Source organism: Rana temporaria, chromosome 2, assembly GCF_905171775.1.
Source record: "Rana temporaria chromosome 2, aRanTem1.1, whole genome shotgun sequence".
NCBI classification, from domain to species: Eukaryota; Metazoa; Chordata; class Amphibia; order Anura; family Ranidae; genus Rana; species Rana temporaria.
Genome location: NC_053490.1, coordinates 368,515,103 through 368,541,839, shown reverse-complemented (window position 1 = coordinate 368,541,839; position 26,737 = coordinate 368,515,103). Strand labels below are relative to the sequence as shown.

Here is a 26,737-nt window from a genome sequence, read left to right as displayed (position 1 = left end):
CCAATTTCTCCAGATTAAATGTTGGCATATCCTTCAGACATGGAACTAATCTATGATTATATGGCTTGCGTTTCCATGAATCAGGTTACTCTTTTGTTATTCAATTTATTAGTATTGATCCTCACCTGGAAAATGCCCAGATGTAATGTCTATTTTGTGTTAATCAGGTTGCTCTCGGACTGTTTGTTTAAAATAAAGAATTTGAAGGGGGGATGCTGGCATATGTTCCCTTTAATCTGTACTGGAGTTATATAGACTTTCTTTCCTGCCACCTCTAGAGTATGCCGATATCAGTCGTTGGCGTGCCTTGCTTCCATATGTAAAGCTCTGAACAAGAATTATAAAGAACACAAGCTGGGAAAAAGATTAGTGTTTATAATAGAAGTGAACTGACTCACTGCACAAGAAGCAGGATTTGTGGAAGCTTCCACCCTCACACTGGACTTCCTCCGCAAAGTAGACAGCCTTCTGGCAGACTGAGCAGGTCTTTCCACCGCCCCAGTTTGGCATTGTCCTGTGAGAATAAAATACATGGAGGATTGTAAGATGACATAACAGTACATTGCGCCTTTTTTCTGAATGGGTAACAAGGAAAAGTGACTTAGACAGTTTACAACAGCCAATCATATCCAATATTTGTTTTCTGTTGCACAATAAAAGGAATTTCTTACTCATTTTTACACATCAAGCATTGGTCATATGTTAGATTACATCTTTCTTGAGAAAAGGACCAAGAAGTCCATCCTTGTATGGCCAGCCTTATGATCACTTCATATCCATGTACAGTATCTCACATTTTTGTAAATATTTTATTCTATCTTTTCATGTGACAGCACTGAAGAAAATGACACTTTGCTACAATGTAAAGTAGTGAGTGTACAGCTTGTGCAACTGTGAAAATTTGCTGTCCCCTCAAAATAACTCAACACACAGCCATTAATGTCTAAACCGCTGGCAACAAAAGTACACCCCTAAGTGAAAATGTCCAAATTGGGCCCAATTAGCCACTTTCCCTCTCTGGTATCATGTGACTTGTTAGTGTTATAAGGTCTCAGGTGTGAATGGGGAGCAGGCGTGATAAATTTGGTGTTATCGCTCTCACTCTCTCATACTGGTCACTGGAAGTTCAACATGACACCTCATGGCACAGAACTATCTGAGAATCTGAAAAAAAGAATTGTTGCTCTACATAAAGATGGCATAGGCTATATGAAGATTGTCAAGACCCTGAAGCTGAGCCCCAGCACAGTGGCCAAGACCATACAGTGGTTTAACAGGACAGGTTCCACTCAGACCAGGCCTCTCCATGGTCGACCAAAGAAGTTGAGTGCACGTGCTCAGTGTCATATCCAGAGGTTGTCTTTGTGAAATAGATGTATGAGTGCTGCCAGCATTGCTGCAGAGGTTGAAGGGGTGAGGGGGTTAGTCTGTCAGTGCTCAGACCATATACCGAATAAATTTAGTCTGCACGGCTGTCATCCCAGAAGGAAGGCTCTTCTAAAGATGATGCACAAGGAAGCACGCAAAACAGTTTGCCGAAAACAAGCAGACTAAAGACATGGATTACTGGAACCAATCCTGTGGTCTGATGAGACCAAGATAAAACGTATTTGGTTCAGATGGTGTCAAGCGTGTGTGGCGGCAACCAGGTGAGGAGTACAAAGACAAGTGTGCCTTGCCTATAAGCATGGTGGTGGGAGTGTCATGGTCTGGGGCTGCATGAGTGCTGTCGGCACTGAAGAGCTACAGTTCATTGAGGAAATCATGAATTCCCACATGTATTGTGACATACTGAAGCCGAGCATGATCTCCTTCCTTCGAAAGCCTGAGCCGCAGGGCAGTATTCCAACATAACGACCCCAAACACACCTCCAAGTCGACCACTGCCTTGCTAAAGAAGCTGAGGGTAAAGGTGATGGACTGGCCAAGCATGTCTCAAGAGCTAAACCCTATTGAGCATCTGTGGGGCATCTTCAAATGGAGGGTAGAGGAGCGCAAGGTCGCCAACATCCACCAGCTCTGTGATGTCATGATGGAGGAGTGGAAGAGGACTTCAGTGGCAACCTGTGATGCTCTGGTGAACTCCATGCCCAAGAGGGTTAAGGCAGTGCTAGAAAATAATGGTGGACACAAAATATTGACACTTTGGGCCCAGTTTGGACATTTTCACTTAGGGGTGTACTCACTTATGTTGCCAGCGGTTTAGACGTTAATGGCTGTGTGTTGAGTTATTTTGAGGGGACAACAAATGTAAACTGTTATACAAGCTGTACACTCACTACTTTACATTGTAGCAAAGTGTAATGTCTTCAGGTGTTGTCACATAAAAAGATACAATAAAATATTTACAAAAATGTGTGGGGTGTACACACTTTTGGGGGATACTGTATGCACACAGAAAGGTATAAATCATAGACTGGAAAACAGAAAAGGTGAATCTAACCATGAAATGTTACAATCTAAAGAATGAGCCAATCAACTATGACAAAAGTGGCACTTGGTGTGTGTAAATATTCTAGAATGAAGGTTGCCACCTGTTCGAGATTTCACCCGGACAGTCAGGGTTTGGCATCATCTGTCTGGGTTTCAGTCTGCCTGAAACCCAGACACAATATTTAGACTGGGCTGTGGCTCCCCAAGTAACTGGTGTGCATTTTTTGGTGTCTGACATATGACCACTAATGTAAGGGGGGGGGGGGGGGGCACTGAGCACTGTCCAATGTATAAGAAGGCACTAAGAATTGACCACCAATGTAAGGGATCACTGGGAACTGAACACCAATGTAAACCGGGCACTGAGTACTGACCACCAATGCAAGGAAGGCACTGAGCACTAACCACCAATGTAAGATGGCACTAAGTACTGACCACCAATGCAAGGAAGGCACTGAGCACTAACCACCAATGTAAGATGGCACTGAGCACTAACCACCAATGTGGGCACATAGCTTAATGTTTTGAGAACAAAAGTTGATTTTGGAAATCACAGGTCCTGGGTGGAAAAAATGCTGACCGAACACTGACTGCCTCTTATCAAATGCTGTTCAGGCATGGTTCACACTGAATGCGACAGGCCAGTGTGATTTCAGGTGCGACTTGCCCGACATCTATACGACTTCATGCACAGATTTCTATTCAAGTTTCACCTGAAATCCAATGCGGCGCCGGAAAGTTGAACTGATTTGAATGGTTCTATTGCTGACAATAGGGTACGACTTGTCATGCAATTTAGAACTGCCAAACCGCGTGATAAGTCGCACCGGTGTGAACGGGGGCTAAGGCAGCTGCAGCTATCTGAAAGTAATAGCTGGCAATGTCAGCCATTTTCCACAAATAGGGTAAATGACTGCTAAATGAGGCCAACCTTAGGTATGTTATGTCCCCCATACACAGGAAAAATAATTCAAACACATTACCATCTGGACCATCCATTTGTTTTTTTGTCCAGGTTTAGGCACAAATAGAAAAATCGGTTCTATTTTTTGTCATTCTGACAAATGATAAAAAAGGTTAATGTGTTTGCCGGCCTTAAAAAAAAAAAAAAAAAAAAAAAAATCATACTGCGCGTATGTCTTTAACAGTTCCTAACGCAAACGTAACAGTACCTTCAGCTTCACTTCTAACTGCCTCTTGTAGTTCTTCAACACTTGAGCTCCCGGTCTCTCACTAGATCCTCTGATTCACCAAGACTCCTTTCACACTGAGGAGTTTAGGCGGTACAGCGCTAAAAATAGCGCTGCTATACTGCCTGAAAAACTCCTGCCCAGCAACCTCAATGTGAAAGCCGGAGGGCTTTCACACTGAGGCGATGCACTGGCAGGAGGGAAAAAAAAAAATCTCCTGCAAGCAGCATCTTTGGAGCGATGAGAGGAGCGGTATGTATACCGCTCCTTCCCATTTAAAACAATGGGAAACCGCGGCAATACCGCCCGCAATGCACCTCTGCAGAGGCGCATTACAGGCGGTATTAACCCTTTATCGGCCGCTAGCGTGGGTTAATACCACACCGCTAGCGGCCGAATCCCGTGGCAATTCCGACGGTATAGCGCCGCTATTCCGCCACCGTGCCTCCTGCCCCACTGTGAAAAGGGGCCTAAAGCTGAACTCCAGTAAAAGTAACAATGTTCCCTGCAGAGGGGCTGCACCTGCACTTCAGGAGTTAAAGCAATAGTAAAAACCAAAAGCAAATGTGTTTTGCAGATTACGAATTCTTGTAGCGCCTGGTTACTTCAAAGTACCGTTGCTATTTAAATTTAGAGGGGGATCAGAGTGTTAAACTCTGATCTGGTTAAAATGTTCAAATTGGGTCTCTGTCTCAGCTTGCCTGTGCTGTGGGCTCATTCTATTGTGCTGGGGTGCTATTCCCACCCAGTGCAGTAGATGGCAGCAGTGGAGACAAGGTTTGGGTGCTCGTCACATATATCAGCCTATGAATATTAACATGGGGAAATGTTTAGGCTCCGTGCACACTGGGCTTAAAAAAAAACCTCATATAGAGCATTTTTTGTACAAAGTTTAGACGAGTTTAGGAGAGCTTTGCTTTTTTTTTTTGCCTCCAAGCTCCAATCAGAAATGCGAACCAGAAGGGATTTTTTTTTCTGCCTCTAAATGTTAAACTCAAAATATGCCTCTTATCGTCCTAATGTGTATGGACTTCATAGGATAACATTGAGTTGATTCTACAGGCAGAACACCAAACTCTTGTAGAAGCAATGTTTTTTTTAAGCCAGTGTGCATTAAAGCGGGGGTTCACCCTTAGAGGGCACTTTTCCCCCTTAGATTCATGCTCGTTTTTACTAGGGGAATCGGCTATTTATTTTAAAATATGTGCAGTACTTACCCGTTTACGAGATGCATCCTCTCCGTCGCTTCCGGGTATGGGCTTCGGGAATGGGCGTTCCTTCTTGATTGACAGTCTTCCGAGAGGCTTCCGACGGTCGCATCCATCGCGTCACGATTTTCCGAAAGAAGCCGAACGTCGGTGCGCAGGCGCAGTATAGAGCCGCACCGACGTTCGGCTTCTTTCGGCTACGAGTGACGCGATGGATGCGACCGTCGGAAGGCTGTCAATCAAGAAGGAACGCCCGCTCCCGAAGACCCATACCCGGAAGCGACGGAAGAAGATGCAGCTTGAAAACGGGTAAGTACTGCTCATATTTTACTACAAATAGCCGATTCCCCTAGACCGAACGAGCAGGAACCTTATGGGAGAAAAAAAAAAAATTTCAGAAATGGGTGAACTCCCGCTTTAAGCCTTAGGGCCTCTTTCACACTGGTGCGTTTTTGCGGTAAAAATAGCGTTATTAAACTGCTCATAAAACGCTCCCTATGCCCCCTCCATTGAAATGAATTAAAAACCGCTGTAAAAACGAGGTAAAAGCGTAGCGTTAAAAATCGCGGTAAAACACCGCGATTTTACCACGTTTTTAATTCATTTCAATGGAGAGGGGCATGGGGAACGTTTTAATAGCGCTATTTTTACCGCGAAAACGCACCAGTGTGAAAGGGCCCTTACTGATTTACCGCATTTAATCGGCATATAACACGCACCCTAACTTTAAGAGGGAAGTTTCAGGAAAAAAAATAAAATAAACTTTACACAGCCCCTGCGTATAACACGCAGGCACACTTTACCCTCTATTTTCAGGGTAAAAAAGTGAGCGTTATACGCCAATAAATACAGTATATTTTGTAAGGCTTCATCTCAACCAGAGGTCATTCAGCATGGTTCCTTTCCATGCAAAATTGGCATTATGATCTGAGTCCCTAGGTACACTCATTTCCTTATTCCATATAGAAATGTACTTACCTTGTACAAGGACTATTTTGTTGAATGTTGTTATATGTCGATTTGTTTATGTAAAAATTTATTTTTTATCATTTTTAAATATTTGTAGTTTGTTTATTTACTTTTTATCTATCCTGACTATTATAATAAATAGCTGGGAATTAAACCATTAGAGTCGGTTCACACTAGGGCGACACGACTTCCAGCGCAACTTTCAGAGGCGACTCCGACACGACTTGAACATGAACCACAGGGCGATCTGGGGCGATTTACAACACGACTTGAAGTCGTCTCCAGGACAGGAGACTTTCCATTGGCCAATCAAACAACAATCAGCTCTGGGAGAGGGAGGGGGAGGGAGGGGTTTGCCTGAGAAATGTATGTTCTCTTCCTGTATTGTTGCTTCAGTTAAGACAGTGATCCGACTTCTGAGGCGACTTCCATTGAAATCAATGGGTACAAATCGCCTACAAGTCGGATTGAAGTAGTACAGGAACCTTTTCTGAAGTCGGATCGCCTTGAGTCGTGTGTATTAACACCGCTCCCATTCACTTCCATTGTTTTTCTCTACAGCGCGACTTGGGACGACATGAAGTCGGATCGCAAGTCGCCCCAGTGTGAACCGGCAAGAGTTACAAACTGATTAGTGATCACTGTAACCTGTATAGCATGTAAAAATGTACATCTAGTTCATAAAAAAAAAAAAAAAAAAAAAAAAAAGGGTACAGCGTTCGGCCCCATCCACTCACAGTCAGGGGGACTAGACACCACATATGGCGCTCGTGGGTGCACTAAACCACTGGAAGGGATGCACTGCAGCTAAACGGTGCCATGTGCAAGGGGCCTACAGGAAAGCAGGGATTAATTTGGGACACAAAGCATTGATTGCATAAACATTTATCTCTATCAAAGGAGCCAGGAGGGAAGCGCAAAAATGGCTGAATCAAATCAGATGCAAGCGCTACTCAGTTATCTGACAGTCACTGGTTCCGGCTATCAGAATACAATAGCCTCAGTGGGAGGTCCATCCATCCACACTGTATAGTATAGATCAGTGGTCTCCAAAATGCGGTCCTGGGGCCAGATGTGGCCCCTTGCTTTTATCTAGCCCTTGCAGCACTATTTTATTCACTGGCCCCAATGAAGGGTACAATTCCTACCAATTACATCAATGATGGAGCACAGTTCCTCCCAATGGCACCAACAGCGGGTCCCAATGACACCGACAATGGGGCACAAGTCCTCCTAATGACACCGACAAGGGGGCACAAGTCCACCCAATGACACAGATAATGGAAAATTGTTGACTACCACTGATGCAGGGACATTTTGTACTGCCAATGGCCACAGTCCAGCCTCCCCAAAGTCTGAAGGAAAAATAAACTAGCCCTTTGTTTATTATTATTATTCAGGATTTATATAGTGCCAACAGTTTGCACAGCACTTCACAACATGAGGGCAGGCAGTACAGTTACAATACAATACAATACAATACAATACAATACAATACAATACAATACAATACAGGGAGGAATCAGAGGGCCCTGCTTGTTAGATCTTGCAATCTAGGAGGGAGGGTCAAGTGATACAAAAAAAAGGTAATAACTGTAGGGGAGGAACTGATGGAGAAAATTAAAGTACACTTGTTGCTAGGTGGGGCAGAATAGGCTTCTCTGAAAAGATGGGTTTTCAGGGATCATCTAAAAGCAAACAGAGTAGGAGATAATTGGACAGATTGGGGTAGGGAGTTCCATAGGATGGGATAGGCTCGGGAAAAGTCCTAGGTGAGAATGGGAGGACAAGAGAGCAGGAGGTCTTGGGAGGAAAGAAGAGAATGATTTAGGTTGGCATTTTTAAACTAGGTTAGTGATATAGCTGGGAGCAGAGCAAGTTTAGAGACCCCCGTTTTAGATGAAGGAAGCTGTTACTTTTTTTGCTTCAGCCTGCATGGAAAAAAATAAAATCGAATGGTGTATAGCCAGCTTTAGTTACAGTGAGTGAGAGGCAACTTCTCATTAAATTGCCATGTTCCACTTTAAGGCTGCATTCACACCTGAGCGTAGGTCGTTTTTTCCGGCGTTTTGTCGTGCGTATTCATGCTTATTTGCGCGTTTGCATACAGCGTCGTCCAACGTTTTTGTACTTCAACGTTTTTTATTTCAGCCAATAGGAAAAATTATCATCTTTTCATCACTTGTTGCTATGTTGGTAGATTTTTTTTATCTTCTGCCTGGGTGAAATGTTCTATTGATTAAAGCGACAAAACGCCCATAGCAAACGCTCGTTGTCGCGCTAGTCGCTTGAATCGAGCGTTTCCATTAATTTCTATGGGAAATAGAAACGCTCAAACCGCCCGATTCAATTTGATTGAGCTTCAGGCGTTCGGCGTCAGGCGTTTTGGAGTGGAGATGTGAACCATCTCCATAGGGAATAATGTATTTTTTCCCCCTCTAGCGTTTTTGAGCGTCGCGCTTCAGGCGACAAAACGCTTAGGTGTGAATGCAGCCTTAGGCTGCATTCACACCTGAGCGTAGGGCGTTCGGGCGTTTTTTTTCACGCGTATTCATGCTTATTTGCGCGTTTGCATACAGCGTCGTGCGACGTTTTTGTACTTCGGCGTTTCTTATTTTAGCCAATAGGAAAAATTATCATCTTTTCATCACTTGTTGCTATGTTGGTAGATTTTTTTTAATCTTCTGCATGGGCGACAAGTTCTATTGATTAAAGCGACGAAACGCCCATAGCAAACGCCCGTTGTCGCTCAATACGCGCGTTTCCCATTACTTTCTATGGGGAAAAAAAAACGCTCAAACGCCGCTGTCGCGCGATTCGCGCGACAAAAAAAGGTCCGGGACTTGTTTGAGCTTCGCGCGACAGGCGTTTGGGCGTTCAGGTGTGAACAGTCACCATAGGGAATAATGTTAATTCTCCCCTCTGGCGTTTGTGAGCAGTGCGCTTCAGGCGTAAAAACGCCTAGGTGTGAATGGGGCCTAAGGCTGCATTCACACCTCCGCGACAAGTAACGCCGCGTACGCGGCGTATTTTGCCGCGATTCGTGTAACTTTTTTTTTTTTTTTTTTAACAAATCTTTCCCATTGCTTTCTATGGCCGAACGCCAATGCCGCCTGAAAAAAAGGGTCCGGGACTTGTTTGTTTTCAGGCAGCAGGCGTACGGCGTCTATGAGATGTGAACCATCTCATAGACAGCAATGGGAATTCTCCCCTCCAGCGGCACGAGCGTCCGGCTTCGGGCGTTTTGTCGCGGAGGTGTGAATGCAGCCTAAGCCTGGTACACCGCAGTACGGAGCGGCTCACAGCAGGGGTCTGGTGCTTCCCCATTCACTGTTTCAGGTCAGATTTCCCCCTAAATTTTGGGCTAAATTCAGACCCGAGATGAACCAGAAGATGCACAGGGCTGTAATTTGTACCGGAGATGGGTGAACCGTCTCCATAGACATGCGAATTGAATGCGGGGAAACCTGCGTCCAATTTGCGATAGCTAATACTCTAAGGCTGGGTTCACACTATCGTTGTTACTATAAAAACCCCTATAGCCGGTACACACAGGCGCAACTCGTCAGGCGACTTAGCCGCCTGACAAGTCGCACTCCGTTCTGTACTATGGAACCGTTCTAATAGGAGCGACTCAAGTTGCTCCAACTTAGAAAGAGGTTCCTGTACTACTTTGGGACGACTTCAGGGCGACTTGCATTGACTTCAATACAGAAGTCATTTTTCAAGTCGCCTCTGAAGTCGTGGGCAGATGGCCTTGCCGAGTCGCTCGGCAAGTCGTGCTGCCCCTGTGGGAACTGGCTCCCATTCTTACATACAATAGCATTATATAACCAAAATTCAATAAAATACTTGTTTTATTCTTGTGTGAGAGAGATATAGATATATATATATAGATATATATATATATATATATATATATATATATATATATATATATATATATATATATATATATATATATATATATATATATATATATATATATATATATATATATATATATATATATATATTCACACATATACATATACACACACACACACACACACACACACACTAGGGTTGTCCCGATATCGGTACCGATACCGAGTATTAGCGGGAGTACTCGTACTCCCGCTAATACCCCTGATGCCAAAATAGAATACTTCATCCCCCTACCCCCACGCCGCCGCTGCCGCGTTAATCACCGCGGCGCGGGGAACATTACAGTCAGCTTTCGTCTGAATAGCTGTTTTCCCCGCCGCGCATAGACACTCCCCCTTGGACGGATCTGTCCAATCGCGAGCAAGGGGGAGTGTCTCTATACACAGCGCGGCAAGGAAAACAGCTTATTCAAACGAAAGCTGACTGTAATGTTCCCCGCGCGGTGATTAACGCGGCAGCGGCATCACTGCATGTGGGGGGGACATGGCTGGATATGTGGAGGACATGGCTGGATATGGGGGGACCTCACTCCATGTGGGGGGACATGGCTGGATATGTGGGGGACATGGCTGCAATATGTTTGGGGACATGGCTGCGTATATGGGGGACATGGCTGGATATGTTTGGGGACGTGGCTGCAATATGTTTGGGGACGTGGCTGCATTTGGGGGACACATTTAAAAAAAAGTATCGGTATTTTTTTTTTTTTATAAAAAAAAAAAAAATTAATTATATTATAATATATATATATATATATATATATATATATATATATATATAGTTTAAAGGAGTATTTATAATGACATGTTTTGCTCAGGGAATGGCACGGTCTCTCCTGTCTAATGCGATTGGAGTTATAGTCAGTTGCAAGCTGCTTCCTGTGGACTTATCTGTGGGTGGAGGTAAAACATATGCGACTATAAAGATGCTGCCTATACCTACAGCACTTGTTTTCAAGCTACTGCCACAGTGTACTGCAAATAAATGTTATTGTCTTTTTTTTCTTGTAATATTGGCGTGATTGCAGGCATTTAGATCTGCAATCACGCAGCACGGCATCCTTTTAAGAGCAATTCTTTGAGTCTTGGGAGGTAGGATGGAAGTACAGACAGTAGCAGACGTACACACACCACACCCCTTCTGTCTGCGGGCAGCAGTACTTGTAAAAATTTCCATAAAAGGTAGATTGTACTGAAAAAGCATTCCTGCTGCTTACTGTAATAGGGCCGGACAGAGGCTGACACAATTAAAGCAGACCTTCATCCTTTTTTAACACATTCCACACTATTACTGCATCCCCCCCTCCTTTTACATAATTGTATATATAAAGTTGTAAAGCATTGCGCAAACTGTTGGCGTTATATAAATCCTGAATGTTATTAATATATTCTAAAAACATTTTTTTTTTTTTTTTAGACAAGCTGGACCCACACTTCTGTATTGATGTATCCCAAAAACCAGCAACCTCCTAGTACACAAACGTCAGGCATTCCGGGGGGCTTTGGGGGAAAATAAAAGGGCGCAGCATCACGTGGACGGCTGCGTCTTCCTGGTAACCATCCACCTGATGAGAAGTCGTAACGCATGCGCATCATTCAGGGGGCCAGCTGCAAGAACCAAGAAGAGACAACAGGCTCCAAATGGCGTAGAAGAGGAAGATGGCGATGCTGGACCAGGTGTGCAGTGGGCTAGGGTTGCCACCTCATCTCTTAAAACCCAAACACATATGAATTACACAGGTTCTGGGGCCAATTAAATGCAGGTAAGGCACCAAGTGAGTTCAATTACCATCTTAAAGGGGTTATAAAGGTAAAAGTTTTTTCACCTTAATGCATTAAGCTGAAAAAACATCTGCGGATTAGAGGCCCCCCGAACCCCCTTACTTACCTGACCCCTCGAAAGTCCTGTACTGTAAACGCGCAGGCTTCTCGGCAGTCTTCCCAGCTCATTCATTGGTTGATTGAAAGCAGCACAGCCATTGGCTCGTGCTGCTGTCAATGACATCCAACGATGCGGCGCGCCGGGAGTGGGGCCGAGTGATACAGTTGGCGGCTATGGCTGCATCACGGGAGCGCGCCCGCAAGAACTCAACACCATGCTCGCTCGCATGAAGGTGTTGAGTCCTTGCGGGAGGGAGCTAGGGTTGCCACCTCATCCCTTTAAACTCGAACACATGTTAATTACACAGGTTCCGAGTCCGATAAGGCACCAAGTGAATTTAATCACCACCTTAGTCAGCCTCAGAACCTGTGTAAATCATGTGTGTTTGGGTTTAAAGTAGAGTTGCCACCTCATCCCTTTAAAAAGGAACACATATGAATTACACAGGTTCTGAGGCTAATTTAATGCAGGAAAGGCACCAAATGAGTCTAATTACCTCCTTAATTAGCCACAGAACCTGTGTAATTAATATGTGTTCATTTTTAAAGGGATGAGGTGGCAACCCTAGTTTAAAGGGATGAGGTGGCAACCCCAGGGGGAGCCGAGACAGATGCCGAGGGACCCCAGAAAACCAGGTTCGGGGGCCACTCTGTGGAAAACGAGCTGCACAGTGGAGGTAAGTATAACATGTTTGTTATTTAAAAAAAAAAATATATATATATATATTTACTTTAGTGATCCTTTAAATCAGCGACAGAACCTGTGGAATTCATTTGTGTTTGGGTTTAAAGGGATGAGGTGGCAACCCTAGTTTAAAGGGATGAGGTGGCAACCCCAGGGGGAGCCGAGACAGATGCCGAGGGACCCCAGAAAACCAGGTTCGGGGGCCACTCTGTGGAAAACGAGCTGCACAGTGGAGGCAAGTATAACATGTTTGTTATTTAAAAAAATATATATATATATATATATATTTACTTTAGTGATCCTTTAAATCAGCGACAGAACCTGTGGAATTCATTTGTGTTTGGGTTTAAAGGGATGAGGTGGCAACCCTAGCAGTGGCAAATTACAAAGGAACGCTGGATTCGCTGGGCACGTTTATTAAGTATAACTAAATAACAAAATGTAAGTTAAAGAAGGTAAACTAATAAGAAAAGAGGGTGACGTTCCCCCTTTAAGGAGGATAATGGCTGTATTATTTCACAGCTGTACTAAGTAAGTCTCATAGAAGGTTTTGTCTGGCTGTATATCATGTTAATAGCGCAGCTGCTTTCCTGTTCTAAGTAATGAAATGCGCCATTCCTGAGCTGCTGTGTCCAGCTGTTGTGATCTCAGACAGTGCTGAGTCCCCCTTGTACAGGACATTGGAAATACAATAGACATACCTGGTCCCAGATGTTCCTGATAGCTTACAAGTCTTCTCTTCTTAGGTGGCTGCCTCTCTGATGTCAGCCTGCTCTTTCCTCCTTTAAAAGAGAAGCACAGGATACTGGGTGTGACCTTACAGGGGAAGAAGGGAAGAACTCAGGCAGTAGAGAGAATGTGTAAACATAAAAGAGGGAGGGTTAGATACCAAAGAACAGAGAGAGGGAGGGAAATGTCAGGCGGAAGGCACACCCTAGGTGCATGAAAGGAAATGTATAGTCGTTACAATCATCCTACGTATGCAGCTTTTTAATGTTTTAAAAACACAGTTTGTATAAAAGTGGCAGCCAATTTGCTCATTACATACATAACCGCATAGCTCCAAACTGTCCCTGATTTCGAAGGACCTGATCTATATAGTTGTATATAAAATGCACTATTTATCTTCCAAAAGTGTTTCCCAGTGCCAGTGGTGGCTGGTGCTCAAATTTCGAACGAAAAAAAAAAAAAGACATCAATTGCAGGCTGCAGCTTCACTGTGCCCATCAAACGCAGCTACTGTGCCCATCAAACGCAGCCATTGTGCCCATCAATTGTCGCCACTGTGCCCATCAATTGTCACCACTGTGCCCATCAATTGTCACCACTGTGCCATGCCATCAAATGCAGCCACTGTGCCATGCCATCAAACGCAGCCACTGTGCCATCAATTGTCGCCACTGTGCCATGCCATCAAACGCAGCCACTGTGCCATGCCATCAAACGCAGCCACTGTGCCATCAATTGTCACCACTGTGCCATCAACTGTCGCCACTGTGCCATCAATTGTCGCCACTGTGCCATGCCATCAAACGCAGCCACTGTGCCATGCCATCAAACGCCACCACTGTGCCATCAATTGTCGCCACTGTGCCCATCAATTGCCACCAGTTTGCCCCCTCAAAAACCGCCAGATGCTGCTTATGTCAATGTAATTCCTGTTTTTGTTGCCAAAATTGCAGTTTTCATATCGTTTTGGTCTGATCTATATAGTTGTATATAAAATGCACTATTTATCTTCCAAAAGTGTTTCCCAGTGCCAGTGGTGGCTGGTGCTCAAATTTCGAACGAAAAAAAAAAAAGACATCAATTGCAGGCTGCAGCTTCACTGAGCCCATCAAACGCAGCTACTGTACCCATCAATTGCCACCACTGTGCCCATCAAACGCAGCCACTGTGCCCATCAATTGTCGCCACTGTGCCCATCAATTGTCACCACTGTGCCATGCCATCAAACGCAGCCACTGTGCCATGCCATCAAACGCAGCCACTGTGCCATCAATTGTCACCACTGTGCCATCAACTGTCGCCACTGTGCCATCAATTGTCGCCACTGTGCCATGCCATCAAACGCAGCCACTGTGCCATGCCATCAAACGCAGCCGTTGTGCCATCAATTGTCACCACTGTGCCATCAACTGTCGTCACTGTGCCATCAATTGTCGCCACTGTGCCATGCCATCAAACGCAGCCACTGTGCCATGCCATCAAACGCAGCCAATGTGACATTCCATCAAATGCAGCCACTGTGCCATCAATTGTCGCCATTGTGCCCATCAATTGCCACCAGTTTGCCCCCTCAAAAACTGCCAGATGCTGCTTATGTCAATGTAATTCCTGTTTTTGTTGCCAAACTTGCAGTTTTCATATTGAACATGATTCCACCACAGTGCGCATGCCATGCATTGTGGTGCACTGTGGTTAAAAAAAGGGTTATGTCCTTTAAATTTCTGTGCTGTGTGTTGTGTGTTATCAGCCCACTCAAAGCGTTGATGCATAAAAAGCATCACAATAGAGAATTAAAATGTGAAGATGTTACTTTAAAACAACACACAGTGGGCTAGATTCAGAAAGAATTTACGCCGGCGTAAATTCAAATCTGCGCCGGCGTATCTTCTTTCTGTATTCAGAAAGCAAGATACGCCGAAATTTGCCTAAGATCCAACTGGCGTAAGTCTCTTACGCCGTCGTATCTTAGTTGCATATTTACGCTGGCCACTAGGTGGCGCTTCCGTAGATTTCAGCGTAGAATATGCAAATGAGCTGGATACGCCGATTCAGAAACGTGCGCCCGGCGGTATTTTTTACGTAGTTTGCGTAAGGCTTTTTCCGGCATAACGTTGCTCCTGCTATATGAGGAGCAACCAATGTTAAGTATCGACGTCGGGTAGTGCCGAATTTTGCGTCGTTTACGTCGTTTGCACAAGTCGTTCGCGAATAGGGCTTTGCGTAAATTACGTTCACTTCTAAAGGATTGACGAATTGCGGCGGAATTTCGAGCATGCGCACTGGGATTCTTTCATGAACGGCGCATGCGCCATTCGTTAGAGACGTCATTTACGTGGGGTCATGTTTTATTTACATAAAACACGCCCCCCTTTTCAGAATTTGAATTCGGCGCACTTACGCCGGCAGATTTACGCTACGCCGCCGTAACTTAGGGCGCAGATTCTTTGTGAATCCGCCCGCACAAACTTACGGCGGGCTTTCTGAATCTAGCCCAGTGTGAATAGGCCCTAAGTGTTTTCTAGAACTCCCCTGGTAGCTCTGAAATCCAGGTCATGCTATAATGTAAATGCTGATCTCAGAAGCTGGTCCTTCTCATTAGTGAACTATAGTTTCAACTGCCCTTGAAAAGTGAACAACTGTGAATCACTTTTCAGAGGGGTGGTAGGGACTGTCACACACATGAGCCAGGGAAGAAGTCAGTATTTGTCCAATAAAGTGTCTTCGGTTTTGAAGCTCTGTAGTACCTTAGAAGGCTACTGTAGCAAAATGTATGCAAAGGCACCTTTTTGTTATTTGTATTTACATTAAAGAGACAAGTTAGAGTGGTATACTGTAATTCAATACAGGTACACTTTCGTACGCCTGCCGCCTGAAAACAAGTCCCGGACCCTTTTTTTCGTGGCGATCATTCATTCATTGTCCGTGTGTTTAGCAATACATTTACTCCGCTCCTGCGGCCCGCCCCTCTTAGCCGGCGCCAGCCTCCAGCCAATAGCATTTCCTCCGCTCCTGCGGCCCGCCCCTGTAAGGCGGCGCCAGCCTCCAGCCATTGCACTGCAGCTTCCCTAGGTTTACAGCCCCGCCCGGCGGCGGCGGCGTGGCGTCACTCAGGAGGAGCATAGAGAGGACGAGCCAGCGCCACCGACGAGGAACCATTTCCAGCAGCAAGTAAGGCAGCCATAAATATGCTGACAGCATCATGAAATACGGCAATTTTTTTTAATATCCAGCATAGCGGCGGGGGGAGGGGGGTAAATGTCCTGCACAGTGCACAGGACATTAATACATAAGTTACCATGACCAGTGCAGGACATTTACCCCCCCCCCCCCCGACATGCTGCATATTAAAAAGATCATATTCATCATATTTACATTTAATCATTTTCAAATTGCATCATTGATGCAATTTGAAAATTATTAAATGTAAATATGATGAATATGATCTTTTTAATATGCAGCATGTGGGGGGGGGGGGTAAATGTCCTGCACTGGTCATAGTAACTCATGTATTAATGTCCTGCACTGTGAGTTACCATGACCAGTGCAGGACATTTACCCCCTCCCCCCATGCTGCATATTAAAAAAAATCACAATGTCATTAGGGGAAAGTTCTTATCTTTATTCAGCAGTTCTGAGTCCCTACAATCTAATCTCCCCACCTCCTCTTCTATACAGATACCCTGGCTGAGTAATGTAATTGCCGAGAACCTCTGCACAAGGATTACTCCGCCTGAGCCCGAAAATCATCAAATAGTCCCTGCAGAGTAATCCTTGTGCTGCTGATCCCGGCAATTACATTACTCAGTGTATCTGTATAGAAGAGGACATTGGGGCTCAGATTAAATTGTCCAAACTGCTGTATAAGGATAAGAACTTTCCCCTACCAACTTTAACTACTAGTGTTCCTCCATCAGCTAAGCCACAGTACAGTTTGAATCATGTGTCCGGGTTGAAGGCGGAACGAGACCCGGACACATGATTCAAACCCCGTACTGTCCGGGTTAATCCCGTACAGGTGGCAACCCTAGGTAAATGTCCTGCACTGGTCAATGGTCATGGTAACTCATGTATTAATGTCCTGCACAGTGCAGGGTGCTGTGTAATGTAAAGGGGTCCAGTGATGCAGGGTGCTGTGTAATATAAAGGGGTCCAGTGGTGCAGGTTGCTGTGTAATATAAAGGGGTCCGGTGATGCAGGGTGCTGTGTAATGTAAAGGGGTCCAGTGATGCAGGGTGCTGTGTAATGTAAAGGAGTCCAGAGGTGCAAGGTGCTGTGTAATGTAAAGGGGTCCAGAGGTGCAAGGTGCTGTGTAATGTAAAGGGGTCCAGTGATGCAGGGTGCTGTGTAATGTAAAGGGGTCCAGAGGTGCAAGGTGCTGTGTAATGTAAAGGGGTCCAGTGATGCAGGGTGCTGTGTAATGTAAAGGGGTCCAGTGATGCAGGGTGCTGTGTAATGTAAAGGGGTCCAGTGATGCAGGGTGCTGTGTAATGTAAAGGGGTCCAGAGGTGCAAGGTGCTGTGTAATGTAAAGGGGTACAGAGGTGCAAGGTGCTGTGTAATGTAAAGGGGTCCAGTGATGCAAGGTGCTGTGTAATGTAAAGGGGTCCAGTGATGGAGGGTGCTGTGTAATGTAAAGGGGTCCAGAGGTGCAGGGTGCTGTGTAATGTAAAGGGGTCCAGTGATGCAGGGTGCTGTGTAATGTAAAGGGGTCCAGAGGTGCAAGGTGCTGTGTAATGTAAAGGGGTCCAGTGATGCAGGGTGCTGTGTAATGTAAAGGGGTCCAGTGATGCAAGGGGGGGGCACGTTTAATCCCCACTAGCGGTCGAAGAAAGGGTTAAATGCGACTGTGTATCGCTGCTGCCGAAGCGCCCGCCCCCCCTGAAAAAATGTTTGACCAAATATAACAGGCTAATTTTTAAGTTGATCATTTTGTACGGCCCCCGAATGATGTTACAAAAATCCAAATGGCCCTTGGCAGAAAAAAGGTTCCCCACCCCTGATCTAAAGGAAAGTTGTACAAGAAAATTGTATAATGTATGGCCAGTCTTACACATAAACCTCCCATGTGGTGTCTGGTGTACTTACAATAAGGTGACCAGATTCTTAAAATGAAATCCGGGACATATTTTTTCTTTACTAGTAATGGCAACAATCAGCGACTCTCTGCCCGTCGCCGCCCGCCTCACCATCTCTCAAATCTTATGCCGCGTACACACGATCATTTTTCAGCATGAAAGAAAACGTCGTTTTTCCAGCATGTCTAAAAAACGACGTTTTCCCAACTTCATCATTAAAACGATGTTGCCTACACACCATCGTTTTAAAAAAATAATCTAGCAAAGCAACACGTACGATGGCACTTTAAAGGGAAGTTCCATTCGCCTTTGGGCTGCTTTAGCTGATTCCATGTTAGTAAAAGACGATTCGCGCTTTTTTGTCTGTTACAGCGTGATGAATGTGCTTACTCCATTATGAACGGTAGTTTTACCAGAGCGAGCGCTCCCGTCTCATAACTTGCTTCTGAGCATGGGTGTGTTTTTTTTTGTCGTTTTAGCCCACACATGATCATTTTTTACAACCCGAAAACCGACATCGTTTAAAACAACGTTAAAAAATGCAGCATGCTCGAATTTTTTTTTTGGCGTTTTTCAGAACCTGAAAAATGATGTGAAGCCCACACACAATCATTTTAAATGACGTTTTTGGAAAACAACGTTTTTTTCATGCTGAAAAATGATCGTGTGTATGCGGCATTACTCTTCGGGCCACGGCTAGTACTGGATGGGGAGCGGAGGAAGATCACTCTGTCAGGGAAGGCAAGGAGATAGGCAGGTGGCTGGCCAGGATTTGAGCCAAGGCAGAATAACATGCGACTCGAGCAAAGCTAAATGTGCATGCGCCCGAAACTGAAGAAATATTCCCTCCGCTCCGAACAGCACATGATCATCAGAAAGGGGCACAGATAATGGGAAAAATACAACCCCCCTATGCTAGTAGGCATGGCGGAGCGCGGGGGGGGGGGGGGTGTAATTCTAATTTTTGTTATTTTAATTCTGCACTGACTGTCTTTGAAATTGCCCCTGCCCCCTATTAAATCCAATCTGGAGACAAAACCAGGGACAGACTTGGTCCGGGGACAGTGTCCTCAATCAGGGGTCTGTCCCCTGAAACTGGGGATGTCTGGTCACCCTAATTTACAATCATCCTCCACCCCTCACTTCATATGAGGGGTGGTGTATTTATTTTCTAGCATGCAGGGTGGGGTAAATGCTGATCGGTTCCAGTCTGTTCCTAGTTCCAGTCCAGCTGATCGGTTCCAGTCTGTTCCTAGTTCCAGTCCAGCTGATCGGTTCCAGTCTGTTCCTAGTTCCAGTCTGCTGAACGGTTCCAGTCTGTTCCTAGTTCCAGTCCAGCTGAGCAGTTTCAGTCTGTTCCTAGTTCCAGTCCAGCTAATCGGTTCCAGTCTGTTCCTAGTTCCAGTCCAGCTAATCGGTTCCAGTCTGTTCCTAGTTCCAGTCCAGCTAATCGGTTCCAGTCTGTTCCTAGTTCCAGTCCAGTCTGCTGAACGGTTCCAGTCTGTTCCTAGTTCCAGTCCAGCTGATCGTTTCCAGTCTGTTCCTAGTTCCTGTCCAGCTGATCGGTTCCAGTCTGTTCTTAGTTCCAGTCCAGCTGATCGGTTCCAGTCTGTTCCTAGTTCCAGTCCAGCTGATCGGTTCCAGTCTGTTCCTAGTTCCAGTCCAGTCTTCTGAACGGTTCCAGTCTGTTCCTAGTTCCAGTCCAGTCTGCTGAACGATTCCTGTCTGTCCTGGTTCCAGTCCAAGCTGTTCCAGTCTGCTGAATAGAGCCTATTTGGTCCTGGTTCCGGTCCTGCTCGTCTACCAGCAAGTTTGTCAGGCTCTCGTGCGACTCTGCACTCCTGTCTTCCCTATCAGGGGCCTCGAGTCAGAGGTGTAAGGGAGGCCTCCCTCTGCATACCAGACTCTTCCACCAGGTACGTGACAGGGGCTGAGCAGGGGACAGTTAGCACCTGAACTATTTCTACACCACAGGGTGGATTAAGAATAAAATAAATTGCATCTAGATCTCAAAAGCTTCGGACAACCACAGCAGGCGTTTGATCATTTGGCTGTTTGCTGCAGCCTTTCATGCTGCAGTGTCTTTTGGATTCTTCATTCTTACCTAAGGGGATCTACAGTGGGGGTTTTGCCCCCCTCTATACTGCCCAGCCCACAGTTCATCAGCTTCTTTCAGCTCTTGGTGAAAAACCACTGCTGTGGTTGTCCACAGCTTTTGGGATCTAGATGCAATTTCTTTTAATCTTTGGTTTTGAACTAATATCCAATTTATTTCTACATGCACATACAAACCGACTGCGACGGTCTCCAGATGACGTGGGCATTGCCCCACTAAATGAGTAGATGGATCAATATTCATTTGCAAACACTGTAATCTCTATCATCCTGAATGTACATTTTTGAAATGGTGACCTTACTTTTACAGAATGAATGTGAATATGAACTTGATATTTTTATGCAAATCAAATACATTTTGTATTTTTTATACATTTGCTGTATTTTATAGAGCACCACTCCCTAAAGTCCCTTGGGGAAATGTGTTCCTTTGTTCAACATTTTGATGCAGTTACCTCCAGTCCAGTAAGTGGTAGGATTGCAACTGGAGTTACAGTTGCAATAAAAAGTATGTGAACCCTTTTGGAATGATATGGATTTCTGCACAAATTGGTCATAAAATGTGATCTGATCTTCATCTAAGTCACAACAATAGACAATCGCAGTCTGCTTAAACTAATAACACACTAAAAATTAAATGTTACCATGTTTTTATTGAACACACCATGTAAACATTCACAGTGCAGGTGGAAAAAGTATATGAACCCCTAGACCAGGGATAAGCAATTAGTGGACCTCCAGCTGTTGTAAAACTACAACTCCCATCATGCCTCTGCCTCTGGGTGTCAGGCTTTTGGCTGTCAGAGTCTTGCTATGCCTCATGGGACTTGTAGTTCTGCAACAGCTGGATGTCCGCTAATTGCATATCCCTGCCCTAGACTAATGACATCTCCAAGAGTTAATTGGACTCCTGTTGGCTGACACCTCACTCCAATCAATGAGATGAGATGGGAGGTGTTGGTTACAGCTGGTCTGCCCTATAAAAAACACACACCAGTTCTGGGTTTGCTTTTCACAAGAAGCATTGCCTGATGTGAATGATGCCTCGCACAAAAGAGCTCTCAGAAGACCTACTTTTAAGAATTGTTGACTTGCATAAAGCTGGAAAGGGTTATAAAAGCATCTCCAAAAGCCTTGCTGTTCATTAGTCCACGGTAAGACAAATTGTCTATAAATGGAGAAAGTTCAGCACTGCTGCTACTCTCCCTAGGAGTGCCCGTTCTGTAAAGATGACTGCAAGAGCACAGCGCAGACTGCTCAATGAGGTAAAGAAGAATCCTAGAGTGTCAGCTAAAGACTTACAAAAGTCTCTGGCATATGCTAACATCCCTGTTGGCGAATCTACGATACGTAAAACACTAAACAAGAATGGATTTCACGGGACTACTGGCAAAATATTCTGTGAACAGATGAAACCAAATTGAGTTGTTTGGAAGAAACACACAACACTATGGGCTAGATTCAGAGAGAAGATACGACGGCGTATCTCCAGATACGCCGTCGTATCTCTGAGTGCGCGGGGTCGTATCTATGCGCCTGATTCATAGAATCAGTTACGCATAGATTTCCCGTCGTATCTTAGGCTGCATATTTACGCTGGCCGCTAGGTGGCGCTTCCGTATATTTCCGCGAGGAATATGCAAATGAGCTAGATACGCCGATTCAGAAACGTCCGGCCGGCGCATTTTTTTTTACATCGTTTACGTTAGGCTTTTTTCGGCGTATAGTTACCCCTGCTATATGAGGCGTATCCTATGTTAAGTATGGCCGTCGTTCCCGTGTCGAGTTTTGAAAATTTTACGTTGTTTGCGTAAGTCGTTTCGGGAATAGGGCTGGACGTAATTTACGTTGACGTCGAAAGCAATGATGTTTTGCGGCGGAATTTCGAGCATGCGTACTGTGATTTTTTTCACGAATGGCGCATGCGCCGTTCGTAAAAAATGTCAAATACGCGGGGTCGCAGTTAATATACATAAAACACGCCCACATCATTCACATTTGAATTAGGCGGGCTTACGCCGACACAGATACGTTACGCCACCGTAACTAAGGGCGCAAGTTGTTTCTGAATACAGAACTTGCGCCCTAAATTACGGCAGCGTAACGTATCTGAGATACATTACACCGGGCGCATAGATAGACCATTCTATCTGAATCTAGCCCTATGTGTGGAGAAAAATAGGCACAGCACACCAACATCAAAACCTCATCCCTACTGTGAAGTATGGTGGTGGGGGCATCATGGTTTAGGGCTGCTTTGCTGCGTCAGGGCCTGGACGGATTGCTATCATCGAAGGAAAAATGAATTCCCAAGTTTATCAAGACATTTTGCAGGAGAACTTAAGGCCATCTGTCCACCAGTAGAAAATATACGACCACATCATCATCCTAGAAGAAACATTCTGCACGAACAAACAGGAGAATACTCTTACCGAATGACGTGGATCTGCTTGTCAGCGACAACAGATCATATGCGCATGGAAGGACTCCACTTGAATCGGCTAAGCTGGATGCAGACCCAATGGTAGGTTCCCCACAGGATATCCAGATATGAGTCTGTAGTCCTGGACTGGAGCTTCACCTTGGGTGGATTCGCTCAGACTCGGATTCGAAGGCAAAGACAGAAGTCTGCTTATTCCAAAGCGGCAATCGATGATGACAAAGTGGTATCCACTCAGAGACAGTGGGCACAATTTTGGAGTATGAAAAACTTAGTGACCCAACAGGACATGCAGGAAAAATAAAAAACAACGCTCCGGATGGTGCAGATAAAAATGGGTAAGGTTTTATTGTAGTAAAACCAATATACATAAAAGTGATCACTGTAGCATAAAAAAGGTAAAAGCAATATGGAGAGCAGGTGTACCAAGCCCGACGCGTTTCGTCCAACTGGACTTCAACTGATCAGATGCCCCAGTTGAAGTCCAGTTGGACGAAACGCGTCAGGCTTGGTACACCCATTTTTATCTGCACCATCCGGAGCTTTGTTTTTTCTTTTTCCTGTATGTCCTGTTGGGTCACTAAAGTTTTTCATACTCCAAGATTGTGCCCACTGTCTCTGAGTGGATACCACTTTGTCATCATCGATTGCCGCTTTGGAATAAGCAGACTTATGTCTTTGCCTTCGAATCCGAGTCTGAGCGAAACCACCCAAGGTGAAGCTCCAGTCCAGGACTACAGCCTCATATCTGGATATCCTGTGGGGAACCTACCATTGGGTCTGCATCCAGCTTAGCCGATTCGAGTGGAGTCCTTCCATGTGCATATGATCTGTTGTCGCTGACAAGCAGATCCATGTCATTCGGTAAGAGTATTCCATCTACTCCTGTTTGTTCGTGCAGAATGTTTCTTCTAGGATGATGATGTGGTCATATATTTTCTACTGACGTACTTTTGTTTGTCTTGGTGCTTCTATTATCAACCAATGGACACTCTTTCATGTGCTACTGTGGTTTAATTACATTCATTTATTTATCCACGGTTCTTTACTTATATTGCTCATAAGTGTCTTTACCAGCACCACGGACCTTTGGCGCTTCCATTATCAACTAATGGACACTCATTCACGTGCTACTGTGGTCTAATTATATTATATTTATTTATTTATCCATGGTTCTTCACTTATTTTTTGCTTATAAGTATCTTTATTAGCGCTACATATTTTTTCACCATTGTTTTCCAATTTTTGTCACATTGCTTGTGTAGCTGCTTATATTTTTTTATTTTATTTTCAGATTAGCGCAGTTTTTCCCTCTTTTCACATCTGTCCACCAGCTGAAGCTCAACAGAAGATGGGTGTTGCAACAGGACAACGACCCAAAGCATAGACGTAAATCAACAACAGAATGGCTTAAACAGAAGAAAATACGCCTTTTGGAGTGGCCCAGTCAGAGTCCTGACCTCACCCCGGTTGAGATGCTGTGGCATGACCTCAAGAAAGTGATTCACACCAGACATCCCAAGAATATTACTGAACTGAAACCGTTCTGTAAAGAGGAATGGTCAAGAATTACTCCTGACCGTTGTGCACGTCTGATCTGCAACTACAGGAAACGTTTGGTTGAAGTTATTGCTGCCAAAGGAGGTTCAATCAGTTATTAAATCCAAGGGTTCACATACTTTTTACACCTGCACTGTGAATGTTTATATGGTGTGTTCAATAAAAACATGGTAACATTTAATTATTTGTGTGTTATTAGTTTAAGCAGACTGTGATTGTCTATTGTGGCTTAGATGAAGATCAGATCACATTTTATGACCAATTTGTGCAGAAATCCATATCACTTTTTATTGCAACTGTACATTGGTGGGATTAAGTATCCCTTATGATTAAGGCCTGTATGGGTGAAACATGTTAGAGGTTGGGTTGCCACCTATATGGAAATGACCCGGACAGTCTGGGTTTTGTGACTTGTGCTTGGGTTTCTGTCCTTCTCTTACTCTTACAGTCCCAACTGTTAGCCTCCCTTTGCTTTCTCCCCTGTGGGGTGCAGGCCAGGCCCAGCAAACCCCCTCGTCGCTGCCAGTCAGCCTGCCTGTGAATCCTCTTGTGACTGAAGCCTGTGCTGTCCATGACACCACCCACCAATGCGAGTTTTAGCAGCCTGGAGGACAGAACGAGAAGTAGAAATAGCAGTGGCAGCCCACAGCTCCATCACAGACATCGGAGCTGTACAGGGATTTCTTTCTCCTTCTCTGCTACTGTGAGTCACCCCATCCCCCTCTGCACTGTGGCCAGGGCTGCTATGTTTGTACAGCTCTCTGGATGTCTTCACTCGCTACACACCATTCACCTTTTTAACAGGGAGGAGGGGGTAGCTGCCTTTAATCTTCTTGACCAGTGGTCTCTTTGTACTAGAGGGAGGTGAGTAAGGTCCCCTCTTATCGCCCATCTGCCGTCCTTCCAGCTGGTGGTTTTTTTTCTGGATGGGAATGAAGGGGTGTCTTTATGTTCCTGAATGAGGGTTCCCCTTATCACCTCTTTAGTCCTCCAAGCTGGGGTCCTGTTTAATTGGTGGGGGGTCCCCTCTTATCAACCCCCCTTTAGTCCTTCCAGCTGGAGGTCTTTTTTTAGCTGGTGGGGGAGGATGGCTACCTTTTCTAGGGGGAGGGATGGGAGTTCCTGTATTCCTGGGTGAAGGTTCCCTTCTGATCACCCCCCTGCAGTAATTTTATGCAGGAATCAATTTAACTGGAGGGAGGGAGGTTCCTGTATACCTGGATAGGGGACCCATATCATCACCACCCTGTGGTCCTCCTGGTCAGGGCTCTCCTTTAACTGGAAGGGGTTTGTGGTTTCTATATTCCTTGATGGGCCTTTCCCTGTATTTTTTATAATTATAATTTTTTATAATTTCTGGAAGTGTGGGAGGGATCCCTTCTAATCACCCCCATGCACGCCTCCTGTTAAGGGGTCAGTACACATGGAAGTGTGTGTGTGGGGGGGTGTCTCTGACTCCAGTTGGGGTTTTCATATTACTCTTTGCACTTCTGGATGGGGTCCCTGTAATTATGGGTGCCTCTAAAATACTCAGCTCTCAGATTATTGCCCCTGGGCCGTAGTACAGAGTCCTCCCTGCCCCTTTCACACCAACCTCTTTTGGCGCATTAGCTAACCTTGGGGGATGTACTGAGAGACAGACTGACCTGGGGGGATAATACTGGGAAACGACTGACTTGAGGGGATGTACTGTGCGACAGACTGACCTGGGAGGGATTATACTGGGAGACAGACTGACCTTTTGGCCATACCCACTGTTTATCATGGCAACGCATTACTGCTCCTCTTGGGGCACCCAATGTGCCCCTAGTCTTTTACAATCCTCTTGGGTATGCTTCATAAAAAATAAATAGCTGTGTGCCGCCAAAGTGTTCAGGTTTGGCTTAATAAAAAGGTGGCAACCCTATTTAGAGACATAGCTTCCGATGGGAGAGTCTTTGTGTTCTGTTGGTGGATTAACATTGGCTGGAATCTTTGTATCATAACTTTCTTTGTCTATAATTGATAGATCCAAGTTTATACGGATGATTTGAATGTCTTAGTTATTATTTGTACTTTATAATTTGCCCATATGGATTACAAACAGTACCGCTAGAAAATGTTTTTAGATATTTAATATATAGGGAAAAAAACAAATATATATCCAACTGATGATGTAGGTATAACTACCACATAGCCACACATACTGTACAGACGCACATGTGTGACATTTTGTGGGTTGGGGATCCACTATCTGTAACAGTTGATAAACACATGTGGGTGACGTAGAGCTATTAGGCCTGGTTCACACTTCTGCGGTTCTCTGAGCCACGTTTTGGATTGCATGTCTCCTCAAAATGCAGGAATAAGGTCCCTGCTCTCTTTTTAAAATTGCAGCCAGAATAATGGGATCTGTATGCATCTCCTGCGTTTCCTGTGTGGGTAGTTGCGGGAACGGGTGCAGACCTGCAGTGGGCACCACCCGCACAAGTATAAGCCAGGCCTTATGCCGCGTACACACGATCAGTCCATCCGATGAGAACGGACC

The 26,737-nt window shown here is 45.0% G+C and overlaps 1 protein-coding gene across 1 annotated transcript in view; it reads right to left on the bottom strand.

Annotated features, from left to right (window-relative positions):
- Positions 1 to 13,135, bottom strand: part of CSRP1 (cysteine and glycine rich protein 1) — a 29,355-nt gene extending 16,220 nt beyond the window's left edge. Inside the window, exons 1-2 of the mRNA XM_040337726.1 lie at positions 12,994 to 13,135; positions 399 to 514 (exon numbers count right to left, since the gene is read on the bottom strand). Coding sequence (XP_040193660.1) covers positions 399 to 510 — 112 coding nt within the window. The 5' untranslated portion in view covers positions 511 to 514; positions 12,994 to 13,135. The remainder of the gene's footprint in view (positions 1 to 398; positions 515 to 12,993) is intronic.
- Between the last annotated feature and the right edge of the window lie 13,602 nt (positions 13,136 to 26,737).